At 44.5% G+C, this 20,406-nt stretch overlaps 1 protein-coding gene across 4 annotated transcripts in view; it reads right to left on the bottom strand.

Moving 5' to 3' along the window:
- zeb1b (zinc finger E-box binding homeobox 1b) overlaps positions 1 to 20,406 on the bottom strand; it is a 50,617-nt gene that overhangs the window by 13,479 nt on the left and 16,732 nt on the right. For 3 of the 4 annotated variants that reach the window (XM_044176656.1, XM_044176655.1, XM_044176657.1), the window contains exon 2: positions 2,540 to 2,695. In XM_044176656.1, coding sequence (XP_044032591.1) covers positions 2,540 to 2,695 — 156 coding nt within the window. Of the gene's footprint in view, positions 1 to 2,539; positions 2,696 to 8,459; positions 8,557 to 20,406 lie in introns of those variants that run through there. The other variant, XM_044176658.1, reaches the window with a different exon arrangement.

Consider the following 20,406-nt stretch of genomic DNA (forward strand, 5'->3'; position numbering starts at 1 on the left):
TCAGACCAAAGCAGCAAGACCGAACACAGCCTCAATACAGTACTGAGGTGGTTTCCATGCCGGGTTTGGCTCCTGGCATACTGCTCTGTCCCAACTCTCTGTTTCCTGATGGACAGATAGCTTTACTTGTTGCTAAAGTATGTTTTTATTTATTTATTTAATATTGACTGAAATGGCATTCCAACCCAGTTAAACCCAGTCTTTCGCTCTCATTAACTGCCATTGCAGCCTCACGATATCAAAGCTCTCCATCTCCACCCTGCACATTGTCTGAGATTTAATCATGCTCTATAACTCATCAAACATAAAGGAGAAGCCCTCCTAGGTCAACACTCTCTCTACCTTTTCCTCCCCTGGAGTTAGTCAGCCTGTTCTTATAGGAGAGCAGGCTGTAGTTTACTGCACCAACACTGGGCTGTTCCACCACTACATGATCATTTAGGAGTGAATGAGTAATGACAGCAAGCAGGGCGCCCATGATACCATATAATCAAGAGGAATGATTCAGAACACGAAAAACAGTGAGAGAGAACGGGAGCGTAAAAAAGAAAAGGAGGGGAGAAAGAAGAGGAAAGAAGAGATGGCAAAGCACTGAAAAAACACCTTTCAGTTTTGGATAGCTGCAGTCTCAGGAGAAGCGGTGTCAAGGTTTTAATTTGAAGTAAACTGGGCTACGCTGAGGAGAAGATTAGTGGGTGGTGGTCACTTTTCAAGGCCGCACCAGAGACGTCTCTGTTCTTAGGAGTGAAACCAACAGAGGAATGGATGAAGGGATGAGAGATGAGAGACAAGAGACGTGTGTTTGTTTAAAGGACTGCGGCTTTCTCCGTGTTTTATCAGTACGATCCAGAGTGACAGCAAAGTATGTATGACGTATGAGGTGAGGGCTAGAGACAGTGAGAGAGCAAGAAAGAGAGGCGTGTGTGTGTGCGTGCACATGAGTGAAGGCAAATGAAAATATGCCTGATCAGGCATAACTGTGGAGCGCACCCAGCTCACTGAGCTGTTTCAGTGTAATTCATGCTTTTGAAGTGTTTAATGTTCACGAGCCCTGGCCAAAACCAATGACATTATTCTTCCTCCAACTTTCCCTTTATGCAAGGAGGTACAGCTGGAGAGCAGTGATGAAAATGACAGCATAGTCTGGGGAATAGGTGGCTACACTGTGCACAGGTCTGTGGTTTAAGGATGTACATGTGTTTGTGCATGCACAACCGAAACCTTGCAACTGAAACTGACTGAGCTGAAACTGAGGTCAACTCATTGGAGAGGAATTTCTAAAAATCCCTCCCTAAACTGAAAGTGATTGGTCGGTGGACATTTTCACATGATGACCTCTTGCTAAATCAAAGCCCCACTCAGTTTCATACATCTCTCACCCATTAAAAAATCCGGCCAAAATCAGCAAAGAGCAACACCCTAAAAAATATTCTTGTGGCTGAATATCTAATTACATTTCATAATGGGCTTGTCACAGTGTTGCACATACTGCACTTGGCACAGGCCCGAAACTAACAGCGTCACAAATGCACACACACACACACACAGATTTATATGTGCAGGTCAGGAGAGCAACGCAGAGGCTTTGGGCCAGGTTGAAACACCAACATCCTTCAGCACCTGCAATTGTTATTTTGAGGTGGGGTGTATGTGTGTGTGTGTGTGTGAGTGTGATCTCAGCCTTTCCTGTGATAGTAGGCTGCCTCTGATGTCACTTCCACACAGTTTGAGGTAAATACGGCGGCCCCTCTAATGCCCACCAGCGCCATAAAGTTCTCCACTGGCTCTTTGGTTGTGAGGCTATTTTCTGTGCTTGAAGGTCTCTCCCTCTGTTGGCATTGTCTTTGTTTAATATCGTGCTTCCTGCCGTAGTTGGAAACCCACCCAGTGTAGTACCTGTTTCCCTACACTTTGTGTTTCACAATGAGACAAAGCCTGGTACTTAACTGTGCACAGATGTCAGCGAAACATTTACTAACTTAGCCTGCATCACGTCAGCTGAGGTCAAAAAGAGACAGCAGCAGTCAAACAGTTGATGCCGTAACAAAAAATTAAGAGGCTGCATGACAAATTTGCAATTATGTGATGGAGGCATTTGTAAGTAATACTCATCTGAGCAGATAGGTAGAACGTAGAACCTAACGATGGCATGATTGACAGTGAAAGGAGACACTTCTGATACTTGAAATGAAGTGAAAAATCTGCAGTGTAATTTAGATGATACTAGTGACATGAAAGACACTTTGTCTTGCCTCAATAAACTGGCAGTTGTCTACAGACAATTCTGGCAAAGAGTGAATCAAGAGCCGTTATCCCCCACTGGCATCATTTTTCACATTCTAGAAAAATAAGGTTTTAAAGCAGAAAATAAGATTAAATGAGCACTTGTGCTGAACTTTTCCGCATTTCAGAAAAGTGGAACATAAGTCACAGAACATTGCGGAAATGGCGGGTAGGAAGATGAAGATGTGTATTTGCATGATTCAGTGTGGATGTCTGATGATAATAATGCGCCCTATGAGTGTGCGTCTGGTCTCACCTCCGTCCCAGCAGCGCTCCCTGGGGTGCTCGTCGTCTGGCAGGGTGCTGTCGCAGTCAGCTCCGTCCGCCAGGCTGCCTTCCTCCTCCACGATGTGCAGCTTGTCCTCGTCATCTGAGTCTGACCCGGCCTCCACCACATTATTGTAGTTAGTCACTGCACAAGGAGACATGGGGGACAGAGGTTAGAATGGCTGGTCAGATTATGTCTATTTTTGTTAATTAGTCTTTAAAGGAGAGTGAACAGGTTACACACATTTATATAAAGCTTTCATAAAGATAATGTGAGGTGTACTGTATGTGCTTCTTGATTTTGAGCACTGAATGTGAAGGGCCATCCGTCGGAGAGGTTAATGTTATGTACCATGTCATTTAAATGTGAAAACTATTGAAAGGAATGGTTGAAGGAGGAGGGGTAGGGACCTGGAAACACCAATTAAATAGACTGTGGCCTAACTTCAATAGATGAGATGAGATTTAAAATGATCCCCATGGGGAAAGTGGGTTGTTAAAGCAGGAGAGAATAAAACAGCTAGGGCACTAACAACGGAGTGAATGGAGGGCTAGTAAATATACTGCAACTGATGGTTTTGATGCCTTAATGTAGTAAAATGTGAGAGAAAAATATGAATCCACAGTGAAAACAAACTCCGGAACAACAGGCTCCGCGTTGTAGAGAAACAGAGAAAATTCACACTTGCAGACACACATACAGTACCAGTGTGTGAGATCATTAGATTTCAGGCTGAAGTGGTGTGTGCTGTGTGGGAGTCGGTGTGACCTGGTCGGTTGTGTTATGGGCTAAAGGAGCCAGGAAACACAGAGACAGCCAGCCTACAGAGAGGGTTATTACGGGGAGTAAATTTTCCTGACCGACTGTCTGCTTCAGATGTGTGTGAGTGTGTGTTCCTGTGTCTTCTTTTCATTTCCACCCAGTTCCTCCATCTCTCAATTCCGCCTGTGTTACTTCCACCCACTATACACCCCCCCATCCCTCTGTTCCACTGAGAGAGCTACAGATCCTCTTGGAGGCCAAATCAATTCTCCAGTGAGAGCAGCCCAGTCAGCAGAGGGCCCAGACTGCAGCACTGAAACTACCTCTCCAGCTACTTTATCTCACATCATGCACACTGCACACAGCGCGTGCACATACACACACACCACCTGCATTCATTCTCTGAATATGCACTGCCAGTACAAAGCACCTGAACATTTTTTTCTCTCTTCAGTCACCCCAACCCCACTCGCCCACCTCTTTCTGAAGTAGCTGCTTATGTTTTTTTGTCGGGAGGAGGCGTATCTGGGAGAATCATGATCCTCCGTTTCAATCAATGAGAATTGTTTTGGTGAGGTCTCTCCCTTTCTCTCTGCATTGTGTAGGTCATTACAACCGGTTGGTATTCACACAAACTCGATAGACTTGCAGGGTTCAGGAAGGGGCGGTGGGAGGAAGGAGGTGTGGGGGTGGAGGGATGAAAGGTGGCGGAGGAGGAGTGTGAAGCACTGTTATTTGGCGAGCCATTCGCAGGGTCAACACCGCTGAGCCGCAACTGCGAAATCCTATCGGGGTTCATCAGGAGAGTTATTTCATTCTCAACCTCTTTCCTCTCTTCACACTATTCCTCACTACACAATATTATCTTTTTTTCCCCTTTACCATGATGTGACCACCTCCATATTGTAGTTTTCAAGAGATACATTGAGCTCAGTCAGGGGTGACACACATCGTTTGTACCTGGATTGCTATCCAGGCTGCATGCTAGAGTCTATTTAAGGTTCTTAACAGGCAAGCCAATATAACAATTGAGCCACAAAACCGGGATCCCATTCAAATAAACTGATAATTAACTGGATTTATATAGCATTTGAGACTGTATAAACTAGTCTGTCCTTGTTCCTCTCTCCCTTGTCTGCCTTACGCCACCTCTCTCTCCCTATCCCTGCCTCTCTTTTCTGTCAGCGCGACTCTGCTAGGTGATGTATTGTCTGTTCAGCAGCCAAAACAGGGTGCGACACTTCATTCTGAAACAGTAGGTGCTTTAGGATGAGTCTGAGAGGCTGTTTAGGGCCACAGCCACTCAGGTGTGGAGCTGAGGTCAGCGATTACAACAGCAACACTCTCTGCCGGCAGTGTCAAGAGAAAATGATCAAATATAAAGCTGTAGAGAGAAAATCAATGTGCTGATGTGTGCAGACGGGAGGTGGCAACGGCCAGCGGGACAATAAAGGTGGAAGCTGGGAAGTACAGCAAAGGTTGGTGAGAGAAAAAGTAAAGGATTGGTGGTGTTGGTGGTGTGGGGGGTGAACAGAGACGGTCTTCCTGTGCCAAATGGTTGGCGGTGTTGAAACAATAATTTGTGTTCCAACAGGAGATGTAACACCTAGCATCAACAAAGGCTGCAGTCCCTTCTGGCTGACCGGCTGAGCATTTGGACAGCTGGCCTCATTAGCGCTAGCATGTTAGCACACAACAGGAGGACAACTCCTACACAGCTGAGAGAGAAAGCATTGGTTGGTGGAGGAGGTGAACGGGTTACTTCTGAAAGTTTGCTCTTCTCCATAGGTTATAGTGTGTTGAACACCTGTGAAAATAATAGCCTGAAACCATGGCTTTGGCTTTTAGTTAGTCCGTAAACCCTGGCCATAGATCACACCTTTACAATACATGCCGACACTGAAACATTCTTATATCGATTTGGGTAATAGGACACAATCAGTGCGAGCTCAAGAGCCTCAACGTAACATGATTACAGCTATCCACATCACATGATAAGCCAAGCCTTTACCAGGGAAGACCTAATGCATCTGGCTCCCAATTCCAACTGTTGCTGATGATGGTAGCAGACAAGCTGATGTGAAATGAAAGCCTCTCAGTGTGTTATTTACTCTTCACCTACACATCTTTGCAACATGCTACAGGTAGGCATATGTGCTGTAACTGGCAATGGCTGGAGTTCCCCAGTAATACCTTAATAAATGACTGAAGCTGAAGCTGCTTGAATTTCTCCACCCTCACCATCACTCGTCACCCTCTTTCCCCCTTGCAAAGTTCCCAGAGTCTACTGAAATACAGTGCCAGACAGTCCATGTCAGCCACACTTAAATATGCCTGCTGGAGAGAGGGCTGTGTTGTTATGACACCTGCCAGGCTGTATCAATTACTGGCAAAGGAATGGGTGACTGGGTGGGTTACTCCCAAAACAGGCCCAACATTACCCCATTGGAGGTTATCACCTTGGCAGACAAATCATCACTGATCTGTCAGCACAGAACATGAAGTGCCATATGTTCCTTGACACAGGTTAATTTTGTAGATTCTGTCCTGTAATTGTGTAAACTTGCTGGCACTTATTTTGGGCTCACGCTATTTGATGCTGGCCTGATTGATGAATAAGACACATTTCAGGAACTTAAAATCACTGTAGAGGCGTACTTGTACAACAGCAGATGGCTTGGTTTGTGCTTTCATACACTGAGGCGTGCCAGATAGGAATGGCAGTATCTCAACCTCTGTGGGAGTGAGCTATCTCTGTGCTTTGACGCCCTCAAGGTGTGAGTGACTGGCTTAATAGCTGAGCTTTAGATGAGGACACAGAAACATATATAGCCTGTTAACAAACACATTACCGTCTGAAGTAAGCTTTTATCTTGATTCATTACCTATAAGGACATCTGTAAGGAACCCAAACCTATATGTCTTATGTGCAGGCCAACAGCCCCATACCAAAATGTTTAGGAAGTATGTCTGGAATGCCCAACCAAAACACCTTTCCCTGAGTTTGGCTCTTAAAGAGACAGATCAAAGGGAGTGGTCTCTCCCTGCTACTAATTTCAGTCAACTGACTGACACATATCCTGAGGTCTACTGTTGTTCTGCTTGTGATTAGACAGATTGACTAATCTCTTGACTATTTGTCTGCCTTTTTACCCTTCTTATGTCTCTATATTTAGCCTTGGTACAGGCTCCCTCTTTGAGGTACGCCACTTATCTCATTCAGACCTCAGGGCCAGTCAGGCAATAGTGGAACTACCACAGGCATCCTCAAAGAGTACAGACCCTGCCGTCACAGAGTCTGCCCTTGTGGCTCTGCAGTGCCATTTTCTCAGGGAAGCCATCCACTACAAAAAAGCCCCAGCTCGAAACAAAGTAAAACAAAGCCGTGCCATTCAAAACCTCAAGTATGCCGTCTCAAGGTGAGGCGCCTCATTCAGCACTGAGGTAAATGCTGCTGGTTTTGTCAAAACAACAGCCTTCCTCCCACAGAGTCAGGAAGGTCAACTCAACTGCCGATAACAAAACAAAAGAAATGGGAATTTTTCATGGTTAGCTTGTTTGCAGGCTGCCTCAAACTTGCTAGGCCATTTAGGTCAGGCAAAGGTAGTTTGGTGCCAGTAGTTAAGACATATAACTGTGGACACATAACAGTATCCCTTCACACAGTCAGTTAGCTGTAGAGGGCACTAGGGGTCCCAAGAGACTGTTTCCTAGCAAGTTTAGCCTTGCCTAGCAGCTAATGCCAAGTCTCTCCACCACAAGTGTCTGCCAACCATACCAGAGGAGGCCAGTCACATCTAAGACCAGTCATATCCTGGACTGTTTCTCCATAGATACACAGCACAACATGCAGCTCCAAAACATCCCAAAACAACACCAAATGACTCTTACTCATTCTTCTAAGTTAAGCTGAGAGAGCAAAAAAGCAGAACCACTAATATGGACTTGAAGTAAAAATAGCATCAAGTAGTCCTGAGAATTAGTCACTTTTGATGCAGTTCTGTATTTATTTGTGCCACAACTACTATAGATGTAAAATGTTCAATTGGTAGATTCAGGAAGCAAATTTAACTAGGGAAATAATACACGGCTAACACAGACAATTGGTTAGGATTATCCCATCAAAGTCAAAGCACTTCAACAACCTGTGGAGCAGAGCTCTTCATAGGAATCATTTCAGAGGTGAGCTAGAAGACAATGGCCTCTAGACTTCCTAATGATGATCAAGGTTTTAGCACGTGAGCTAATGGGCCTCCGCGGGTCACTCATCTCACATCTGATGAGCACTTTCCATGATAACACTAATGCTAATGAGGGCACTATTGTTCTCTTAATCTGCATGATGACACTTCGACGTGTAAAGGAAATCAGTGGGTGTTAATGGGTGTTAGGAAAAGCAAAAAAGACTTAGCTGCGCCTCAGAGACTGTGGAATGCTTTTCAAAAAAGAAAATTATTAAACCTTGCCTATTATGTGCTTTGCATATTAGGCCATGTGCCTAATATTACTCAGTGTTAGTCCTAATAGTGCTGCTGCACCTAAATGACACCCAGAAAATAGACTCTATTCCTACTGAGGGGAAGTCACAGGCTGTTCTGGGTACGAATCATAGTGGCAGGCAATGGCATTTCTCTCCGGGGCTAATGAGCATGGTGATGAGCCACACACATTCTATTACACTGGGCGTCCTCTGAGAGTTGCTGCTTCTGGCTACTATCAGCTCTTCTAAATAAGGCCAGGTGGGCTGGTAGGGACTGGAGGGTTCGATCTCACCACACACACGCTCACACAGAAACAATCCACAGCAATGCCCTGGCCACCAAGTTTACACTTGTCTCCCAACCTATGTTTATGTTGGAGGTGAGACAGCCCCATCCACGGTAATAACAGTGGAACACCTAAGTGAGAGTGAAGAGTGTGTGTGTGTTCTGTATGTTAAGCCATTAAAAGGCCTCCTTGGCGTATAGAGGGATTTCAAGCATTATGGGTGGTCACATGACCTTGGCTGCATATCCTTCACAGAAGACCATGATGAATTATTAAACGATTAACACATTCGCCTAACACAAAAAAAGTCCTCAAAACTGATGCCACCCTACAAAACTCCCACAAACACATGCACCTAAACCCTATGCTACCCACTTACACTATCTCTGGACCATCCCTCTCTCCCTTCGTCCATCACTGAAGAGGCCTGCTCCAGTTCTCCAACACTCAGCAGGTCTGCAGTGAGAGAATGCCTACCAAGTCAACCAGTCCAGCTATAGACAGTATAGGCAGGTGACTGAGAAAGCAGTGATGTAGAAGGTGGGTGAGGGGGGAAAAAAAAAGAGTGGTGAAGAGAGGAAACATCTGCTGTGGATTCTGGTAAGCCCAGAAAACCTGCAGTCACGCTTCTGACAACCACCTTCCTTTTGCTCTTTCTTTAACCACTCTGCCCCCTTTTTTATGCTTTTTTTACGGTTGATTTGTCACAGTTTTTTCCCCTTTGTCTCAGTCAGTGCTATCAGTTACCAGGCCTATATACCAAGTAATAACAAACTATGTTACCTGAGCTCTACCATGTATTTGGCTTGATATTATTCACTGAAGGCTGCACTGGAAATCACCTTGAACACAGAAACAACACCAAAACAGCAACACAAATATTTAGCCGGCACAGGAAACCATCAGCACACACCTGGGTAAACTGTTGTTTCTCTTCTGTAAGCGGCTGTTTCAAGTTAAGTGCAAAATCTCTCTAATACAAGGCAGGCAACCAAACACAAACCTGGCTAATGTTGCCTTAGCCTCCGTCAAACCTCATTGTAGTGTTGCAGGCAGAATGAAATGTCCCTGTCACCTCTGCTGTCAGACTCCATTCAGGCTGCAGTTACAGACTGATAGGTTTTGAAATCTGCGTAGTGGCATAATGGTCTTCTTCCCTTTTGATTTTGCCAGTTTGTGTCTAGGGTTGACATTTTGAGTGGAGGTTCTGTGGGGATATTATTAGAGCAAGTGCCTAAAGGTATTCAGCCCGTTTAAATGTAGTCAGTTACATCAGTAGCATCAAACTTCATTACATAGCTTGTTTCCTTTTCCCTAACCACTTCAGCACTAATAACAGCAACATGACTGGGTCAGCAGATACTGTTTGAGCCCACACGTGTGAAAATCATTCACTCATGCATTAAGGCTAGACAATAGACAAATGTATCCAGAGGTGTGATAATCATTTGTCATCAGCAAGTGGCAGGCCAAACTGTTGAGCCTGTTCTATGTGTTGTCAGAGAACAGAATCCAATTTCACAGCTTGATCCAGGTTCTGTCATAGATACACATGGGTCAGACGGCTGAGCGCTTCAAAGCTATGGCTAACACGCTACAAATGCTACCAATCTTTTTTATACCTGTTAGCACTGCACTTTTTCTTTTTTTTTACTGCACAGGATCATGTTTTCATTTAAAATTAAATATAGGGATCTTAAATACTTATTTGCACTAATTTGTACATTCTTTATGAACAAACATAGATCCAAAAAGAATCTAATCCATCAATTTTTGTTATTTTGACATATTTTCAAAAATCATGTATGATTGCATGGCATGGTTTTAGCTTCCACACTGTAGGATTGTGGACTAACAGCTGAGCTGGGGCATGTTGAGGTGTGTGTTTAAATATATGCAATGAGCCACAACAGTGTTATCCAACCTGCTTGTGTAGTGCAGGTCTATATTAGGTTAGTGTAGCACAGGGCTGTTGCATTTTAGGAGCAGGTGACTGGACATTCCTGCCTGTATTAGGCTTGACAGTTTACTGTGGGGGAGTACAGAGCTGGGAGAATTACACTAGCCTATGAAGAGGGAGGAAGGTACACTGCCAAACAATTCTCCAACTGGAAAATCTCATTAAATCTTGCTTACCTGTAAGTATACCTTACAGGCATCAGTAAATTCAACCCAACACCTTAGTTTATTAAGGAGACAGAACATCACCGTCATAGGCACTGTCACATATTTACACTCATCAGTTCTTCACTGTAGTCGAGACTGTGTTTGTTATGTAGATTAATACAAAGATTACCAGTCAGCAGCGAGAGATGTGCGCACACAAACACACAAGAGGGCAGAAAAGGTAAACAGAGGGGAACGATGGCAAGGTGGGAGGAGAGGAACTGCTAATGGCTTAAAAAGACAAAGCTGGCCTGTCACATTCGATGCTCATCTGAACTGATGGCTGCCCCAGGGAGGGAGTGTCACAAACTGTCAGAGAGACTGAGAGACAGAAAGACAGAGAGAACACAGAGGAGAGACGGAAGCTGGGAAAAGGAGTCATAAAAGGTTGAAACGAGGGTGGCTGCTGAAAGAGGAAAATCAAGTGAATAATAAAATGAAGGTAAGAGACAACAAGGAAGTGACAGGAGGAAAGAGAGATAGAAACTAAAAGAGTGAAGGCAATGGACATGGCACAATGGAACATTTGCATTGGTGTGTGTGCATTCTCTGGTTGCCTGCGCCTCAGTAAAGGTCAGCCGTTGACGCTGTGGCTCTGCCTGACAGATGTCTCAATGAGGGGACAGGCCGTAGGGCAACAAGCAGTGCACGCACACACACCAACACACACACACATTTGTACACACTTGTACACACATTCACGGACAGGTGGAAGTGCAGAAATAACCCAGAAGTACCTTTTTGTTTATTGGTTATGTCTAATTTTACAACCGTTGCAAGGTCCCCATTTATAGCAACAGGTCAGCACACCTCAGTGAAGCCATGGCCAAGATCCATGTTGACAACCTACTGTGGCTTAACTAATTCTGACACTAACACGCAAAAGTGCAGTGAGAGCTCTTCCTTTTTGTAGAATATCCTCCTCTTTGTGGCATTTTGACAACAGCTGACCACTCTCATTTCTCCAGAATATCAACTCTGTCACAAGACACCCGAGGCCAAATGTCCTGGACTACCCCTGACACGCACAACGCATAATCAAACACACTGCCTGGGGCTATTGCTCAGTTGTCACAGTGGTTTCTTGTTATTCATGTGAAGCAGGGAGTGAAAGGGGTTAATGCCGTAAACTTACATCCACAAAAGTTCTTTTGTCCCCTGAGTCCTCAACCAACACCCCCCCACATCCTTTCCTTTCTCCCCAGGCAAAGTGGCTTTTCCCCATGTGATCAGGAAGGGTTAGCCTGCTCTCCCCACAACACCACCCTCAAGGGTGACTAAAGCTGAAGAGTAGTCAACCAGTACCGCTCACATCATTACCCTGCTGTTACATGGCCATGAGGGTGGACTACAGGCGGCATGTCAGATGGACAGCTACAAAAATCTGTCTTGTTAACCAGGCGAGAAAAAGTGGGTACATGTGTGTGTATACATGTTGTAAGACTTCACCTAAAGTGTGTACAAGGGGGTCAAATTAGTCCACTGGGCCCCTCTCCCAGCTCAACACCTTCTCACTTCACTATGACTAACATGTAAGCTATGATTTGGAGAACAGGGGCGGACATATGAAAAATCACAGGCTGAGTGAGCAGCGCCGCAGTTAATGCACCTATGGTGCTGATTGGTGAAATGGCTGAGGCAGCAGGTAAATGCAGGCCGTCATGTATTGATGTATTGATGGGCCCGCTTTTGTCCATTACACCCAGAGGTGCTGTGATGGTGCGTGGGCGTGTGTTTGGTTGCCACTGGCCCGGGAGACCGTTAGTTTCGCTGTGTCAGAATTCGAAAGGGAGTATCGACAGTCCAGCTGGGGCAATCCATAGGCGCAGATCTCTCACTCCCCTCTGCCATCTATAGTAATGGGTCTACAGTGAGTCAAACACTGCTGCTGTGGGACTCTTGTGTACTCTGTTACATCACCTCGCTTAGTGTATTCAGTATTGTAAACAGGAGAAAAATTAACTGCTTTTGAATGTGGAAGGGGAACACAAGTGAGTCAGCCAGACTCCAATGCTGAATTGAGTGATTATGTTAGATAGTTAGACTAATACAGGTGCCAACCAAGTAATAATGTTACTTTCTGACTGTATAAAAGTTACATACAGCCTGTCCTGTCCTTCATTCAGCTTAGTCATGTTCTTTTCTGTTCTGATCAGATGTTGGTGGCTACTCCCTGAGGCTGAACGATGGAGGCCAGACCAGGGTTTCTCGTATGCAGCAGCCAACAGGGTGGGACCTCGATTACCCAAGCACACTGCAGTCATTGGACCAGATTCTCGGGACTATCCCATGTGATGTCACCCATAATGTGAAGTCATTCAGCAGGGAACAGCCAGATGTTTTCTGGGATAGAGCCTCCTCTCTTTTTCATCTCAAGTATCCCCAAGTATCCCCAAGTAGAAACACTTAAGATGCCTATCTGATAACAGTTTTGTCTTAGGGGCAAAACCTACATCTGTAAAGATTATGGCTGTCTATCTCTACACTTGGTAACTGTGAGGAGAGTGAAACATTTGATCAGAACAACCTTTCCCTTTTTATTCTACTAATATTTTCTGGCGAACTTGATCCCAGTTTTTTGATGTATTATATTACATACTACTCCCTGTGGGAAAATGTCCTTTTTGCTTGTATTCTTCCAGGAAGGCCATATTCATAGGGAGTCAGTGACTTGCTCAAGGGCACATAGGCAGAGTTTCACCAAGGACACCCTGTAGCCCTAACCCCTGCTTGAGGGCAGCATACATCAGTGCTGATACCGCCAGCCACATTGTTGTTGTTATCTGTTCTTGGTGCATTTCCTGACCTGCATCCATCTAACGGCTCATCACAGCTATACAGTTCTAAGGGTAGGACTCTAAGAGCTAAGGCAGTTTGGAATAAAACCAGCATGGATAGAAGAGGTGCTTGCTCTTTGTTTCTCTGACACTTTGGTTGGCTGAACTGGGTCAAACTGAGCTGTGGTTTGCCCCTGTGAGCTCCCTGTAGTTCAGGGGGAATTCCACTGGGCAGTGCGTGACCCTGAACACTGGCCTTCCTGTTTGACTGCGGTAATGTGCTCTGTAGCTGAGAGGAAGAGGAAAGAAAGACAGATCTGTCCAAGGACTAGCTCTTCTTGTCACACCACCACACCAACATGAGGGTGACCTGCGTTGATGGTTGTGTTAGAGCTGACTGTATATATATGTGTGTGTTTATGTGCACTGGTGTGCAGCTGTTGTCAGACAGATCAGTGATAACACTCTGGCTTTTAATAAACTCAGCAGGAGTGTGTGTGTGTTAGTGTCATAGTGTGTGTGAATAGCTTGCTGAAAGGTCCTGGGCGTGTGATTGATGGGAGCTTTAATCCAGTAAACACATGTACACACACAATTACACACACGCACACACACTGGAGGTGGGTGGAGAGAGGGGTGGTCATATGCAGCAAAGCTCAGCTAACATTATTCATCCTGTGTTCATCTGTGTGAGCTGAGTTCACCGTACCCCATATTGATGAGCCAGGCGGTGTGTATCAGTCACTTTATTTACATGGCTATACACACACAGGAACACACATTAAAGAGCAGAGAATGGAGGCAATTTAGATTATTTTAGCTCTTTTTCTTTTGTCTTTCTTCTTTTTTTAACTTCTTATATCCCGGACTTCTTACATTTGTTATCTGAATGATGGGGTGATTAAGAGAAAAGAAGGCTGGGAGAGGGCGGCTGAGAAGGACAGAATGTAGGGAGAGAGCAGGCTGGGAGGAGGAGAGGTTATTTTGGAGTCTCTGAACTGTAATCACCACCTACAGCTGCTTCCTCCCAGGTGCTCCAACTGGACATCAACAGAGAGAGGGAGGGAAAAATGTAGAGAAGGGAGAACAGAGAGAGAAGCTGGCTCTCCAGAGGAACAAGAAATACTTGTGTAGTAGAGGTACTGGTGTTTGTCTTGTTTATAATTAGCCCCAATTTCCATTTATCACTACATAACTAACCTTAACCGCATTCTAATATCTCCCTGTTTTCCACCACAGACAGATTGCAGTGTGTTTCCACAGATCTTCTTGTAGTGAGCCCCTGCAGGCAAGGGGAAGCTTTATCTTAGGAGTAGAAGGAAGTTGAAGGGGATATCACAGAGCTGACACAACACTTCCAGTCCCTTACAGAGGAGACAGGATGGTGACTTCTTTCAGAGGAAGCTAGTCTGGCTAGACACACACTGCTCCACAGTGTGGTCTATGTGGTAACCTGGTCTACACATTACCTTAGTCATTTACTCTCATTACATTTATTTTGCCGAAAAAATTAATGCATAAATTAATTACCATTAGCTGATTGTATAAATGTATGTAGAGTACGTCATGTACAATGTGCCATGGAGATGTGTGTCTAAGTTAATCTGATAACCTAACACTGTTAACTCATTAGCTGGCTCACTTCATCCCAGGACCATGTAATGAGCTGATGAGTCCTGATTTCTTCAATGGCCGCCTTAATGTCCAATTGAAATGGGTTCAACATGCAGGACACAGCAAAAACCTGAAGTCCTGTGGTGGAGCTAACATCTTAGCAGCTTGCATGAGATCTGCACGTCCAAATTATATAAGAACTGGGACTTTATGAAGACTTACAGGGTGTGACTCACAAGCACACAAGCGTGTATGTATATGAAAGCATAAAAATAACCAACAAATGAATTACCACTAATGCTTCACCACAGTGCTTCACCTATGATGCATGTTTTAAAAATCTTCCACTATGAAGCACAAACACAATCAATCATACAGCCGCACCCACTCACAGTTATAAGTGTTGCTGTGTGAAGCCTTAGAGGCCAGAAAATACATCATACAGTGGCTTGCATGCGTTACAGGAAAAACCTTCCACAGTTGCGCACCAAGCGTCTTGTGTTCAAATAAAACCCCTCCATATGGAAGGTTGCGGGCGCGTCCTGTAAGTCATCCATGGCAGCCTCCCATTATTGTCCAATAAAAGCAGTTGGCGCCATGTGAGCTACACATGTCACCACCAACAGCCTCACTGTCTGCTGCATTTCCAGCCTGCACATAGTAACACGGTGGATCCACCAACAAAAGTGGATTAATAAAACCACTATAGTGAATACACAAACATCCAGCACAGACTAGATTACAGTAAGAGATAAAGAGAGATGGGGATGGAAGAATACTTGAAAGACAAATGAAATCAACAATGCAATCTCATGTATAGTGTATAGGAGACATAGGGTTTAACTCTGAATTACCAGCATAAACTGACAAAACAAACAGCAAAGGAAAAGACTCTTAGGAAACCATGATTTTAAGCCTCAAGTCAAGCCTACTTGAGTCATTACAATTTTTTTTTGTAGTGTGACAACATTTTACCTATCAACATAGAAAAACCCAAACTCACACACTGACATGCCTGTGCACAGACACGCATCCCATAAAACCATTAACCCATTCATGCATAAATAAAACTAGCGGCAATGATACAAAGAGTAGCGCTGAAAAACCACCAAAGGTTAATTGTGCTACACTGTCATCCTGTTAAAACCAATGCTCCGGGCCTGGCCAAACAAACCTGGCTGATAAACACGGCGGTGGCATCAAAGCCTTACAGATTATAGATTACCATCAAATCAGCCCGTGCACTGCTGCGATGGACAGGCACCTGCCACTTTACTGTAATGCCTCTTATCCACGAGGCTGGTGATTAGGGCAGGAAACGTGTGTGTGTATGTGCGCGTGGGGCTGGACCTCTATACACAGTAGCTTTTCATTAGTGAGAGAGGTCTCCATGAAACAATGGGATGGTGGGTGATATCTGAAAAAGCTGGACTGGTTTTTTTTTAAGCTCCCTGATGTTTGCCTGGCTGTGTGTGAGTGTGTGCCAAACATGTTTAGATGCCAGCTTTTTCACACACATCTGAGGGTTAATATACATCTGGTCTGTAGTTATCTATGTGCATGTTTTTTTTTTTTGTGCAGCTATGTATACCATTTAACCCCAGTGCCATGCTGACTATAACTGACTATTATTAGTATCCAGTGTTTATTTTTTATATACAGTGTTACAGTGGCACAGTGCCATCCTCACCCCTCCTAAAACATACTGTCACAGTAGTGCAGTTTGCTGCCTCTCTGCCCCCGTCACTCTCCTCTTCCAGCAGCAGTATGAGGATTAAAGGAAAATCCTGACCTCCTCATCCACCTCTCTTTAATGCCTCCGCGTGGAGGAAAGTGAGTATCATTTTAAATGGCTCCTCCAAAACTAACTGGCTGGATTAGTGCTCAGGTGCTCACAAAATCCCCCGCCCACCTCTGCTGAACATTCAAGAACATCACATTTTGTGTACACACACCGGTGCACCCAATGACACACGTTCCCCACACTCAAACAAGTAAAAATGCAGGCACATGCAAAGATGCACTAACACACAAAAGAATCTCTCAGTTTCAGGCATCAATAATCTTTGTTCCTACAGGTCTCCAACCAATTGTACCATTTATGTTAATTGATTGAGATGCAGCCAAGCACGGTCCAGTAATGGTTAAGAGAGACAGAGAGAGGGTGAGGATGACAGTCCACAGGATATGCTGATATTCAATTTACCTGACCCACACACACACTTCCCTACACCCTCAAAATTCCACCAGCGGGGCAGAAATGCTCATTCCTGTCTGTCTTGAGTTGCTAACATAGCACTTTTCTCCATTTTCATCGTCATTCTTAACCTTTATCTCACTCCTCTCCTCCCATCCTCCTCCTCTTTATCTCTCCTTTTTTTTCCAAACAGGCTCCTCACAGGGAAACAGTTGTAAAGGTGGGAGATGCTGATATTGTTTGGCCTGTGTGTATGTGTGTGTGTGTACTCTGCATGAAGGGAGCCTAGAGGCTTATATCCTTGGGAAGATTTTGGCATACTGCCAGCTAAATGGCACTGCTGGAGGCATCTGTGTGCACATGTGTGTATGTGAGTGTGCATGGTATTGCATCTGTTTTACACTATAAATATTTGAAGATGATTGCAAGCTTCCTCAAATGAGGATTTCAAGGTTTTTACCTCCTTTTTATGCCACTTTGAAAGTAGCATGAGACCAAATTTACAACAAGAAAACAATTACAACTGTAGACCTATTGGAACATGGATCTGAACTGAATACAGAGTGGGCTGAATTCTCACTGGTCTACCAAGAAACATTTTTAAGACCTACAGAGCTAAAAAAAATCAATTGAAGAAAATGTAAGACATCAGAAAAAGACTACTCAAGACTTACAGACTATTTTATATCTATACCCCTGTATTGTATTTGTGTCTTCCTACAGCCTCACCATATGGTCTGTCTTGTCACAAACTAGACTCACAGGTATCAGGAGAGACCCAGCATGCATATTTCATTCACGCCCACCTATTAGTTACGTATGGAAGACTAGGTATGTACACTCGCACTGCGGCCGTTTGTCTTTCTAATGGAGGGGGAACAGCAGCGACTACAGGCAGAGAACAACTCTCATGCTCCTTTAATGGGAATGAATAAAGGATGAGTCGAGGCTCAGACACCAGGTTAAGACGCTGTTTAGCACCTCTGGCCCAGCGCCCAGTGTTGGAGGCAAGGGTGGAAAGAGGGAGAGATAGTAGCGGGAGGTAGGCCTGTCACAATAACTACTTTTGTTGGACGATATACTGTCCCAGCAATAATTGCAATAAACGATATTACTGTCATTTTAAGGGCATTTGCATCACATTCCATCACATTCATTTGCATAAGGCATTGGTGTTCCGTCAGTTGCAACAAGGGTGAGAGATAGAGAAATCTTTAGCCAAATAATCACAAACTAAGCTACAGGGACATTGTATATTTGAAGTAAAAAAGTTTTTTTTAAAAATCTACAAAGGGAGGAAGAAGATCAAATGAACTATTTAAATATTTACAAGCTATAGGAACACTCTAATCCAGAGATCCGGAGAGATCACACGGCGGTGTCGGCAGAAGAGCCGAGGACTGCGATTACTCTGAGCAGCATGCATGGGAATAAATTACAATATAATACACGGATATATTTCTCGCCTTTTCCACGATGGTCTGAATAGGTCGCTAAATTTGTCACTAGTCACTTTTTAGAAATAAAGTTGCTAAGAGGGTCTGAAAAGTCGCTAAATCTAGCGAGAAAGTCGCCAAATTGGTGTGTGGAGAGAGGAGCTGCCTGAGCCCCGCCTACAGTGAAAGTCCACACAGAGGGCAGATTGTGAGAGGACAAGAAAAGAAGCAGCGCGACCAGAAATGACAGCAAAACGTAACTCAGCATAGTTTTGGCTTATTCGTTATGAAAAAAGGCTTAACCACTGCGCCCCAAGTCTTATAATGGTAGGGAAAACCCTGCTGTTTTTTCTGGCATCATGTCGGCTAAAATGTTGGTGACATTCTTATGTAAACAAACACGCATGTAAACCCAACGGGCAATATTGAGGTCAGCAAAAGTGATCGAGGTCATGTCCGTATATCATACAATAAGTCGATAACGTAATTATCGCGACAGGCCTAGCGTGAGGACAAAGAGAAGAATGAGAAGAAGACATCGGGTAGAATATCAGGATGCATTGATGAACTGTTGATGAACTGGTGAATGATAGAATAGACATATTGCTGGCTTAAGTGTAACATGGTGTTAAGAAGAGGACATTGTGGCAAAAAGGGGATTTTTTTCCACAGTAAACTCTAGCAGGGAAGCAGTTAAAACAGAGACAGCTTATTGTTGACACTGAGTCTGGTTCCATACGCCTCCACAAACCTCTTCTCTTTGATCCACCTTGGGAGAAAATGAAAGACATTGAAAGAGAAAAAAAAAAGCAAAACAAGGAAGAACAGGGACCTGGGAAGAATGCATCTAAAGCAGTGCCTTTAAGAAAGTGCTGGTTTTGGGGAGACGATAGGAAGGTGGATACTGTGCCATGGCAGCGCAGCTTACTCAGCTATGTCAACGGTCATCCACTGGTAGCCATTGTGGGCTGAGAGAGCAGAACAGGCTGTGGGATGGAGATGGCTAAACCTTCCAGTCTGCTACCTCAGACAGATTCATAATGGCTGCCACTTGACCTGGGTTGCAGCAAGTAGAAAGACCTCATGGCAGCAGCCGGCAGCACCTGTGCTCAACAGTCAAATCACCACACCAAAACAACCCTAAAGGATTAGACCACTACTGAGGGTGGAGTTGAAGGGCGTCTGAAGAAGCCACAGACAGAGAGACCCTTTCCAAGATGCTTTTCTGCCTGCACTGGGACCAGTGGAAAGAGGACTATAGCTGCTGTGTAGGCCAAACCATTTCATACATTTACAAAAGTAAATGATCTTTAGCATTGTACCATCAGTATAGACAGCTTTTCAAAAGCTTCATACAACACCTGACAATTATGTTTACAATACAATACTGAAAATGCAGATAGGTAGCAGTACAATAGTAGAGTTACTCCTCATATCACAAAAAGTGGTAACAAAGTGTTAAGTACTGTTTGTTGATAATGTCAGCTACCCAAACTGTACAGCACTTTTTCCGCAAAAAATGCAGACCAGTGGGAACGCAGCCTCCTGCACTTTCAAGCTTTCGAAGTCCGGGGAGTATTTGAGGAGCTGTGGGTGATGGCTGGTGCCATGTGACATGGTGTGAGTGCATCTTATTTTAGAGCGAGAGGTTGAGATAAGGTGTTAAAAGTAGGGGAGGGAGAGGAATGCTGAGCTGTCCATGTAAGCCTCGATGCACGGTGGATGTCATCTCCCCTCCCAGGTTTAATTCTTTGATTACAACCGCTAAAAGATCTCCCCTGTAATAGTCTGTCCTTTTCATTGAGTGATCCTGACCTCTGCAAATGCTCTCTCTCTTTCTCTCTCCTCCCTCTCTGTCTTCTTCGCTCTCTCTCTCCGTGTCCCACACAGCAGTTTATTTAGCTCCCATGTTTACATTCCTGTTCAGGCAGCCTCTCCCAGGGGAGGATGACTGGATCTGAGTATTCTGGCTGAGCCCCTCTCTCTCTGATGTTTTGAGTCAGTTACATGATAGTTACTACAGATAGTGGTGGCCGACACATACAAGCTTACAGTCAAGACTTTGGCTATTTTGCACTGGCTAACAAAGGAATATGCATATACGAACATGAAATCAGGTTTTAAGGAAATGCCAGC

The sequence above is a fragment of the Siniperca chuatsi genome, linkage group LG19, assembly GCF_020085105.1.
Source record: "Siniperca chuatsi isolate FFG_IHB_CAS linkage group LG19, ASM2008510v1, whole genome shotgun sequence".
Taxonomy (NCBI): domain Eukaryota; kingdom Metazoa; phylum Chordata; class Actinopteri; order Centrarchiformes; family Sinipercidae; genus Siniperca; species Siniperca chuatsi.